General features: G+C 43.5%; 1 protein-coding gene across 2 annotated transcripts in view; it reads right to left on the reverse strand.

Moving 5' to 3' along the window:
* RMDN3 (regulator of microtubule dynamics 3) overlaps window positions 1-11,254 on the reverse strand; it is a 31,116-nt gene that overhangs the window by 16,971 nt on the left and 2,891 nt on the right. The window contains exons 1-2 of one of the 2 annotated variants that reach the window (XM_082449353.1): window positions 2,129-2,286; window positions 1,562-1,743 (exon numbers count right to left, since the gene is read on the reverse strand). In XM_082449353.1, the coding sequence (XP_082305479.1) occupies window positions 1,562-1,736 (175 nt within the window). In that variant the 5' untranslated portion in view covers window positions 1,737-1,743; window positions 2,129-2,286. Of the gene's footprint in view, window positions 1-1,561; window positions 1,744-2,128; window positions 2,287-11,254 lie in introns of those variants that run through there. The other variant, XM_082449352.1, reaches the window with a different exon arrangement.

Genomic DNA, 11,254 nt, shown 5'->3' on the forward strand with positions numbered 1-11,254 from the left:
GGCAGATCATGTAAAATGCTCGCAAGAGTGTGGTATCCAGAAGGAAGGACAGCTGTCCTGCTAGAGTAAAAGAAAACCCTTTATCTGACTATATTTCGTGCCCAAATCCCAGGCAGTCAATACTAACCACACAGCAAAATTAAAATTGAGCTCACTCAAATTCTGATCTTTCACTTTACAAAGAATGGCAAAGAAAACTCTGAGCTCCTCTCAAGAGCTTCATTTAGTATCATCAGAGAGGGGCAAGGAGAAAAGGGGCAGTTACTGAGAGAAAAGGTACACTGGGAAAAGCTCACCCAAACCCCACTGGAAAAACACCATTGCCGAGCCCTGAATTGAGCTCTAGGTAAATGCTAACAGTAAATGCTAGAAAACTGACAGCTACCTAAGGCAAGTGGACTGGAAAATGTAAAAACAGAGAAGAAACCAGTAAGGCAGGACCCACAGTCCAAGCAAGTATAAAGCTGTTAAAGGAAATCTAGTAACAATCTAGGCCAGATTACAATACACATCCAACAGTGTTCCAGCACGTAAAGCAAGAAAGATCCCTGGGAATGTGGCCACTTTCTCCCAACCTCAGCAGAAGAAACACTAGAGCTAAGAAATTACAAACAAACAAAATACAAGGAAAAGAAAGGAAAGACAAGCACACTTGCAACACTAGGTTACTACCTAGTGCTATAAAACGCTAACAAATGATTGCAATCTAAGGTGACAACTCTTTGAAGACTTCAAAAACTAACTTTTCCAAACCATCTGGCATTTGGTAATCAGAGGAAACACTTGTTCCCAATTAACACAGGGTGAGATGATTTGAATGCTCCTCTATCACACACACCTGGGAGTGGTTTGAACCAGCCCTAGATGCTTTGCTCCAATGAGTTAACATGAAAGTTTTGCAAAACTGAAAGCACTACCCATTTCAGCCGTGGCTGGCTCCCAGCCATATTCAGCTTCAATTGCAGTAAGTGCACTCCCAGCCCCATGCTGTGGAAAGTCCACAGGACCAGGTGACCAGGCCACTCAGGAGAGCAAGCAGTGCAGCTACCACTTACTTGCTCTGTGACAGCCTCGGGAAAGTTACACAATCTTTTTCAATATCGACTTATAAGAAGGATTTTAAAAACTTGGACTAGATAGTCTCCAAGGTGCCTTCAAAACTTAACACCTAATTTAATACATAAGCCTCAAAAAATTTTAATTCCTACAAGACTAGTTTTTCCTTTTGCCTTCTTTTGGACTTTTCCTCTACTTATTAAACAGCTCACCCACACTAAGCAAGTGCCTTTAATATATATATAGCACTCCTGTGGCCAGAACTAAACGTGAAAGCTAAGCCTTTTCGCAATATACTTTCCTGCAATTACAGGAGAAAGACGACAGAAGAGGAAGACTGCTTTTCCTTTTCAATAAACTTTCCCCAAACGTGAAACTCTCGGACCTCGCACCCACCCTCCTATTCCTTCCTCCGTTGTCCTGTCCCACAGGTTCTGCTAAAGGCAGCCCCGACCCCAGGCCCACCCCTCAGCAGTCACTGAGGCCTCAAGGGACCGTCTCCTACCCTGGCGTCCCGGCTCTGAAGTCTGCATGTAGTCCAGGGAGCTGGGCTGGCTCTGGCTCTGGCCCCGTTTCCACCGCTGGCTGTAAAGGGCACATAGGAATCCAAGGCCCGCGGCGGTGCCCAGCAACAGTCCTAGCCCGGCGCGGGTGCCACCCAAGGCCCCCAGACTAGACATGCTGCACCTGCAGCCCGCGTGAGCCACCGAGAGCAAGCGGGCGAGGGAGGAGGAGAGAGATTCGTGAGCGTGGTCCACCCATCTCCAAGGTCGAACCCCTGGAGATAATCTCCTTGCCCAGACCCTGGGCACCCACCACCCTCACCCTAGTCCCGACCCTAAGGTTTCTGCTAGCCCCGGACCTGGCTACCGTGCGGCTCAGCCGGCCCGGACGCAGCGTCCCCTCCAACACGCCCCCTAACCCTGATTCCGGAGTCAGGTTGCTGGGCCTCCAAACTCCTCCCCCAGCCTCACGACACTGCAGACCACAAACCCGCCGCCCTGGCTGCAAACCCTTGGCCTCCCCGCCGCGCCATTTGAAGGCCCCCTGGCCTGTCAGGAGCTCAACTCACACTCCTACCCCGCTGCTCACTACTGTGGCAGCGGCCGCCGCTTCGCGCTGTCAATGACTGTGGCGTCATCAAACGGTGCCGACCATCAGCCCCGCGCGCCTATAGGAAGGCGGGGGTGAGAAGATCATCGAGGCTCCGCCTCCGGTGCAGGGTTTTTTCAGGGGGCGGGGCCACGGCCTCTACCAGAGGGGAGCAGCCAGCAGAGAGTAGGAAAGGGGAACCTAGAATGGGTTAGAAGCCGGGAAGAGGGGGAAAGCTGGGAGACCCCTTGGGCCGGATGCTAGAGCAGTAACCCCCACGGTCTGGCCAGCTGAGGTTTCATTTCCCTCCATTCACACCAGATTACTTAGTGTTCCCGGAATATGCTCCGCGTATTCACCCTTTCTACCTTTTCGACTGCTGCTTTCTGCCTAGAATGACCCTTTCTCTACCTGGAAAACGCGACCCCCCTCTCACCTTTCCTTAACACTCGGTCATAACTCAGACTTTGTTTGATTTCAGCTTAATTTGTTTATGCATTTTTACTCAAACCATTTACTAAGCACTAGACAATAGTGACTGGCATTTCAGATTAGAACAGATAAATTGTTGGTTATCCACAAGAGGTCCCTGAGTCCCCAGGGCCAGCTTCTGCCAGTTGACACCTAAAAACTTATATTGTAGATGCACACCCCATCATTAAAAAAAAAAACTTAAACCTTACATTGTCGTTATAACATTAATCAAGGACACGGTTATAAAAACTTTTTTAATTTCCAGAATGTAAATGAAATTCATTCCTCTAATGATAACATTTTTTAACATTTGGCTGAGGCTGAAACTTGGGTTTATCTCTGATTGCTTAAATTGGTTCAGATATCATTTCGGGTTTTTTTGTTTGTTTTTTGTTTTTAATCTGTGTTAATCATTTTTTTCTACCTACCTGTGGCCCATAGTTCCTTCTATAATTCTATTTTACTCCTGTGATTTTATGCAACTGTAATTTTAGAAACTAAAAAGACATGATTTTGTGCACTATGGTTCCAATTTTATCATCAGCATTCCTTAAAAGTTAAATTTTAGTTTAGTGGGAGCTGAAGTATCTAGACCAGTCCTTCCCAAATCCTTGACTAGATATTATTTATTCACTTTTTAATTGTGAGATATTTTACACATTTAAGAGACATTTGAGGACTTCCCTGGTGGCGCAATGGCTAAGAATCCGCCTACCAATGCAGGGGACATGGGTTCAAGCCCTGGTCAGAGAACTAAGATCCCACATGCCACAGAGCAACTAAGCCCGTGTGCCACAACTACTGAAGCCCACGTGCCTAGAGCCCCTGCTCTACAACAAGAGAAGCCACCTCAATGAGAAGCCCGCGCACTGCAACGAAGAGTAGCCCCCGCTACAACTAGAGAAAGCTCACACGGAGCAATGAAGACCCAACACAGCCAAAATTTAATAATTAATTAATAATAAAAAAGTACATTTGGGCTTCCCTGGTGGCGCAGTCGTTGAGAATCTGCCTGCCAATGCAGGGGACACGGGTTCGAGCCCTGGTCTGGGAAGATCCCACGTGCCGCGGAGCAGCTGGGCCCGTGAGCCACAATTACTGAGCCTGCGCGTCTGGAGCCTGTGCTCCGCAACAAGAGAGACCGCGATAGTGAGAGGCCCGCGCACCGCGATGAGGAGTGGCTCCCGCTTGCCACAACTAGAGAAAGCCCTCGCACAGAAACGAAGACCCAACACAGCCATAAATAAATAAATAAACAAATACTTAAAAAAGTACATTTGATGTATAGGTACATTGCAATGAATCAGTGAAAAGCAATGAGGTACCCATCCCACCGCCTAAGGAACAGAACTTCACCAATACCTCCTACTCATTTTTTTTTTTTTTTAATTTCCTACTCATTTTTAAGGACTCGGTTTGATTAGTACCTCTTGTGATACACTAAGAGATTAACTATGTTGTCCTGGTGGTGAGAAAGGAATGTTTTTAATATCTTTTCCATATTTTTCCTCATTTTTCTGAAATAACCATATATTTCTTTTCTAATAAGAAAAAATATTAACTTTACTTTAGAGGGAATAAAAACCTGTTTCCTCTGGGAAACTTTCCCAGACCACCATCTTAGTGGAATTAATCTTTTTATCTTTCTTTGCTCTTGAGGCTTGTTTACCTCTATTACACTTGGTTCCATGATTATTTGCTTTCTAGTCTGTCTACCCCACTGGGCTGCTCACTCTTCCCGGATAGAGTTCATGCCTGATTCATCCCCTATGCCTAGCAGAGCTCTAATGCAAAAGCCATCCATAAAAGTTGAATGGAGAAAAGAAGAAAATAAGGAATGACCAATATCCAGCCCCTGCCACACTGACAATGCTTTTGTTACCGAACCAGGTTTGTTTGCGCAATGTGTGGCAAGCCAAGTGCTGAGACACAGAGGTTTGCGGCAGAAAAATAATTTATTCACAAGGCAGCCAAGCCAGGAGGTGGGAGAACAAATCTCAGATCCGCCTCTCTGAAGGCTTGAGCTATTTATGGGATAAAGAAGTAGTGTAGACTTAGGCATGGGAAAAGGTGATTAGAGGTAGGGAAAGGTGAGGTAAATAGTGTTTTGCACAGGCGTATCTGGATTATATGCTTCTTCATGGGATGCATGTTCAAAAATGGAGGGGCTTAGTGTGATCTGAGAGTGGACTTTTGGCCCTCTTATGTCAAAAGGTTGTTCTTTGGACACCGGTGAGGGCCCAGCTTTAGAGTCAGTGGTCCCAACCAGTCTTAGCCAGCTTGAACTGAACAAGAGCTGATTCAAGGTTCTGAAAAAACAACTTAAGCCCCTGTTACTATAGCGACCCATACTTCAGAAGTGTTATCTGTAGGGGTGGTTAAGGAGTCTTGTGATATATTACCCAGGCTATGCGATGCCTGGAGGGTATGAAATTAAAGAGAGGAAAAAAACAAATTAAAGCTAGCTTAATCAGTGAAGGTAGTTTACAAGCAGAGGGGTTTTTAACAAGCTGTTCCTTACCTGTTGTTCTGTAAAACAGGCTGAAGAATTTCTGCTAGTCACAAACCTCTTAACACTGTGGGCACAGTTTCATTTTCATAATGAAAGCTGAGTTGTAGAAGAACAATTTCTCCTCTTTTTACAGGGAAGGGAGATCTGCCAGATAAACTGATTGTGGCAAGGGGCGAGGCCAGATGGGAAAACCAAGTAGGGGAATTCATTTCCTCCTGGATATTAGAGATGTTATCTGGTGTGCATGCGTCTGCCAGGGGAATCAGCCGTGGGCTGGGTGATTCTGGATGGAGTGCTCTATCTTATGCTGCATCTGCAGACCACTTTTGCAAATGTAATAAATCCCTGGCAGTCTGAGATAGGTACTGCCCTCCTGTCTCCTCCCCACCCCTCAACCGCCCAGCCTGAGAGAAGAGAGTAGAGCAGACCCCAAACCCCTGTCCTGCTCTCTGCCCAGAATACGAGAGCCTTATGTACCTAGTTCTTTCAAGAGAGGCGACATATGCCTTGGGATGGTGGCCTTACCTCTTGTGTCTAACCTCTAATACGCTTGACACTTAAAAAAAAATTGTTCTTATAAAATATTTAATGGCTACAAAATAATACTTATAATACACGTATAAAAATTGAGTACATTTATAACCCTTCACACCCACGTCCTAGCGTAAGAAAGAGAACATCATTTTTGTCTTTTAAGAACCCTGCATTCGTTGTTTTGCATATACTGAAGAATCCTTGCATCCCTGGGATAAATCCCACTTGATCATGGTGTATGATCTTTTTAATGTGTTGTTGGATTCTGTTTGCTAGTATTTTGTTGAGGATTTTTGTGTCTATGTTCATCAGTGATATTGGTCTGTAATTTTCTTTTTTTGTGATAGCTTTGTCTGGTTTTGGTATCAGGGTGATGGTGGCCTTGCAGAACGAGTTTGGGAGTATTCCTCCCTCTGCAATTTTTTGGAAGAGTTTGAGAAGGATAGCTGTTAACTCTTCTCTAAATTTCGATAGAATTCGCCTGTGAAGCCATCTGGTCCTGGACTTTTGTTTGTTGGAAGATTTTTAATTACAGTTTCAATTTCATTACCTGTGATTGGTCTGTTTACCATATTCACAAATTAAAGAATAAAAACCAGGGGCTTCCCTGGTGGCGCAGTGGTTTGGAGTCCACCTGCCAATGCAGGGGACACGGGTTCAAGCCCTGGTCTGGGAAGATCCCACTTTAGTTGCTGCGGAGCAACTAAGCCCGTGCGCTACAACTACTGAGCCTGTGCTCTAGAGCCCGTGAGCAGCAACTTCTGAGACCGCGCGCCACAACTACTGAGGCCCACGCGCCTAGAGCCCGTGCTCCACAACAAGAGAAACCACCTCAGCGAGAGAAGCCTGCGCACCACAACGAAGAGGAGCCCCTGCTCGCCACAACTAGAGAAAGCCCACGTGCAGCAACGATAACCCAATGCAGCCAAAAATAAATAAATTAAATAATTTTAAAGAGAATAAAAACCATATGATCATCTCAATAGATGCAGAAAAAGCTTTTGACAAAATTCAACACCAATTTATAATAAAAACTCTCCAGAAAGTGGGCATAGAGGGAACCTACCTCAACATAATAAAGGCCACATACAACAAACCCACAGCAAACATCATTCTCAATGGTGAAAAACTGAAAGCATTTCCTCTAAGATCAGGAACAAGACAAGAATGTCCACTCTCGCCACTATTATTCAACATAGTACTGGAAGTTCCTAACCATGGCAATCAGAGAAGAAAAAGAAATAAAAGGAATACATATTGGGATAGAAAAAGTAAAACTCACTGTTTGCAGATGACATGATACCATACATAGAAAATCCTAAAGATGCCACCAGAAAACTACTAGGACTAATCAATGAATTGGGTAAGGTTGCAGGATACAAAACTAATGCACAGAAATCTCTTGCATTCCTATGCATTAACAACCAAAGATCAGAAAGAGAAATTAAGGAAACAATCCCATTTACCATGGCAACAAAAAGAATGAAATACCTAGGAATAAACCTACCTGAGGAGGCAAAAGACCTGTACTGAGAAAACTATAAAACACTGATGGAAGAAATCAAAGATGACACAAACAGATGGAGAGATACCATGCTCCTGGATTGGAAGAACCAATATTGTGAAAATGACTATACTACCCAAAGCAATCTACAAGTTCAATGCAATCCCTATCAAATTACCAATGGCATTTTTCACAGAATTAGAACAAAAAATTATACAATTTGTATGGAAACACAAAAGACCCCGAATAGCCAAAGCAATCTTGAGAAAGAAAAACGGAGCTGGAGGAATCAGGCTCCCTGACTTCAGAGTATACTACAAAGCTACAGTAATCAAGACAATATGGTACTGGCACAAAAACAGAAATATAAATCAATGGTACAGGATAGAAAGCCCAGAGATAAACCCATGTACCTATGGTCACCTAATCTATGACAAAGGAGGCAAAAATATACAATGGAGACAAGACAGTCTCTTCAATAAATGGTGCTGGGAAAACTGGGCAACTACATGTAAAATAATGAAATTAGAACACTACCTAACACCATACACAAAAATAAACTCAAAATGGATTAAAGACTTAAATGTAGGGACTTCCCTGGTGGTGCAGTGGTTGAGAATCCGCCTGCCAATGCAGGGGACACAGGTTCAATCCCTGGTCCAGGAAGATCCCACATGTTGCAGAGCAACTGGGCCCATGTGCCACAACTGCTGAGCCTGCACTCTGGAGCTGCCGAGCCACAACTACTGAAGCCTGCGTGCCTAGAGCCCATGCTCCGCAGCAAGAGAAGCCACTGCAGTGAGAAGCCCGTGCACCGCAACGAAGAGTAGCCCCTACTTGCTGCAACTAGAGAAAGCCCGCATGCAGCAACAAAGATCCAACGCAGCCAAAAATAAATAAATAAATAAAATTTTTAAAAAGACCAAATGTAAGACCAGACACCATAAAACTCTTAGAGGAAAACACAGGAAAAACACTCTTTGACATAAATCACAGCAAAATCTTTTATGACCCATCTCCTAGAGTAATGAAAATAAAAACAAAAATAAACAAATGGGACCTAATGAAACTTAAAGGCTTTTGCACAGCAAAGGAAACCATAAACAAGACGAAAAGACAACCCACAGAACGGGAGAAAATATTTGCAAATGAAGCAAGAGAAAGGATTAATCTCCAAAATATATAAACAGCTCATGCAGCTTAATATCAAAAAAACGAACAACCCAATCAAAAAATGGGCAGAAGACCTCAATAGACAGTTCAGCAAAGAAGATATACAGATGGCCGAGAGGCACATGAAAAGATGCTCAACAACACTAATTATTAGAGAAAGACAAATCAAAACTACAGTGAGGTATCACCTCACACCAGTCTGAATGGCCATCATCAAAAAATCTACAAACAAGATTCGTGGGCATTGCTTGATGCTCAGGAATTTCAAAAGAATAAGATTAGATGATTGATGACAAGGATTTCTGCAGAAGAGCTATGCAAATAGACCTCTCAGAATGGGCACAGGGGTGGAAGATGAAATCTATCCCATGCAAAGTCTCACCAAAGGTTATTCAGAGCAGAGGAATCTCAATAATCAAATGGACAGAATGGCCCATTCTACAGATGTTGAGAACATCCCTAACCATCTGCTGCTTGTGCAATGGGTTCATGAACAAAGAGAATCTAATGTCTAAGACGAAGGTCATTCATGGGCTGAATCACATGGACTTCCCCCAACCAACATGATCTGGTTAATACAACTCCTGAGGGCCCAAACTGCCAACAGCAGAGCCCAATACTGTGTATCTTCCCTGGTACTGCAAACCAGCCAGCTATGTGGAGAAAGATGACTATTTGTGGCTTCCTTCCATCATTGTGAGGCTGCGATACCTACACAGGCATGAACTTTATTCTGAATTTGCATATGATAGCCCTGCCTGTCTGCAAATTTACAAATTACTTTAATGCCCAGTAATGCACTCCAGGGCTTCCCTGGTGGCGCAGTGGTTGAGAATCTGCCTGCTAATGCAGGGGACACGGGTTCGAGCCCTGGTCTGGGAAGATCCCACATGCCGCGGAGCAACTGGGCCCGTGAGCCACAACTACTGAGCCTGCGCGTCTGGAGCCTGTGCTCCGCAACAAGAGAGGCCGCGATAGTGAGAGGCCTGCGCACCGCGATGAAGAGTGGCCCCCGCTCGCCGCAACTGGAGAAAGCCCTCGCACAGAAACGAAGACCCAACACAGCCATAAATAAATAAATAAATTTATTTTTTAAAAAAAATGATGCACTCCAAAACAATGGCTAAATCTCTTCCTAAAAAAGTGAAACATGAACTGTTGCCTATGGAATTCACTGGCCTATAACACAGAAGCAGCTGTTCTTATAAAATGAATGATAAACTGGACAATTGAAGACCCAATTTAGGAAACAGCAGGGAAATGACTTTTAGAGTTTGGAGTGCTGTCCTACAGAATAATGTTTAAGCTCTGAATCCAAAACAAATTTATATTTTGTTTCTCCCTTACCAGAATACAAGGGTCCTGGAATCACGGGGTGGCGTGAGAAAGAAAGGAGGCATGGTCCATTGTATTAATTGACACCAAATCACAGACCGTACCTAATGTCTCTTCTGCTCAAATGATCAGAGACTTGAGATGAACAAGATTTGAGGACACTTGCCAAAGAGATTTGGGGAAGAGATGTGGATAAGATCAACTCAGAAGACACACAGAGCGTGAGAATATTTGCAGCCCTTGTAAATCTCACCAAAAAGGCCGGAATTGTAGGGAAGGCTCTCTTATGAACTATTTCAAACATAAAATGGTGTCCATAAAAATATAATAAAAACCTGTGTACCCACTACCCAGATTATGAAATAAAACAGTACCAGTACTATTTAAGGTCCCTGGGTAACCTTCCATGATCTCACCATCCTTACTCTCTATACCCCCTCCTAGATGTAACCACTGCTCTGAATTTAGTTTTTTATGTTCCCATTCATGACTTCATAAGTTTATTACACATGTACATATCAACAAAAAATATGTCAATTTTCATATTTTTCCATTTTATATACATAGAAGCATACTATCTGGATCCTTCAGCAACTTATTTATTTTTTGCTCAAGATTAGAAAAAGCATCCATATTTAATTTTCAATAATGTATAATTGTCTAATGAGTGAGTTTATTATGATTGTAGTTAGCAAATACCTTTTGAGTATAAGTTGTTTCTAAATTTCTTTTTGCTATTATAAATAATTCTGTAATTTTTGTACCTGTATTCTTTTTTTTTTTATAAATTTATTTATTTATTTTTGGCTGTGTTGGGTCTTCGTTTCTGCGCAAGGGCTTTCTCTAGTTGCGGCGAGCGGGGGCCACTCTTCATCGCGGTGCGCAGGCCTCTCACTATCGCGGCCTCTCTTGTTGCGGAGCACAGGCTCCAGACGCGCAGGCTCAGTAGTTGTGGCTCACGGACCTATTTGCTCCGCGGCATGTGGGATCCTCCCAGACCAGGGCTCGAACCCGTGTCCCCTGCATTGGCAGGCGGATTCTCAACCACTGCACCACCAGGGAAGCCCCGTACCTGTATTCTTGTACATTGAGTTTACCTTGAGTTTTCTGTATGAGCAATCATATTATTTGAATAAAAACACTCATTTATGAAAAAAAGAAACCTACAAACAATAAATGCTGGAGAGGTGTGGAGAAAAGGGAACCCTCTTACACTGTTGGTAGGAATGTAAGTTGTTACAGCCACTGTGGAGAACAGTATGGAGGTTCCTTAAAAAACTAAAAATAGAACTACCATATGACCCAGCAATCCCACTACTGGGCATATACCCTGAGAAAACCATAATTCAAAAAGACACATGCACCCCAATGTTCATTGGAGCTCTATTTACAATAGCCAGGACATGGAAGCAACGTAAGTGTCCATCGACAGATGAATGGATAAAGAACATGTGGTACATATATATAACGGAATGTTACTCAGCCATAGAAAGAAATGAAATTGAGTCATTTGTAGAGATGTGGATGGACCTAGAGTCTGTCATACAGAGTGAAGTAAGTCAGAAAGAGAAAAA

Source organism: Balaenoptera physalus (genome assembly GCF_965194825.1).
Source record: "Balaenoptera physalus genome assembly, chromosome: 2".
Classification (NCBI taxonomy): Eukaryota; Metazoa; Chordata; class Mammalia; order Artiodactyla; family Balaenopteridae; genus Balaenoptera; species Balaenoptera physalus.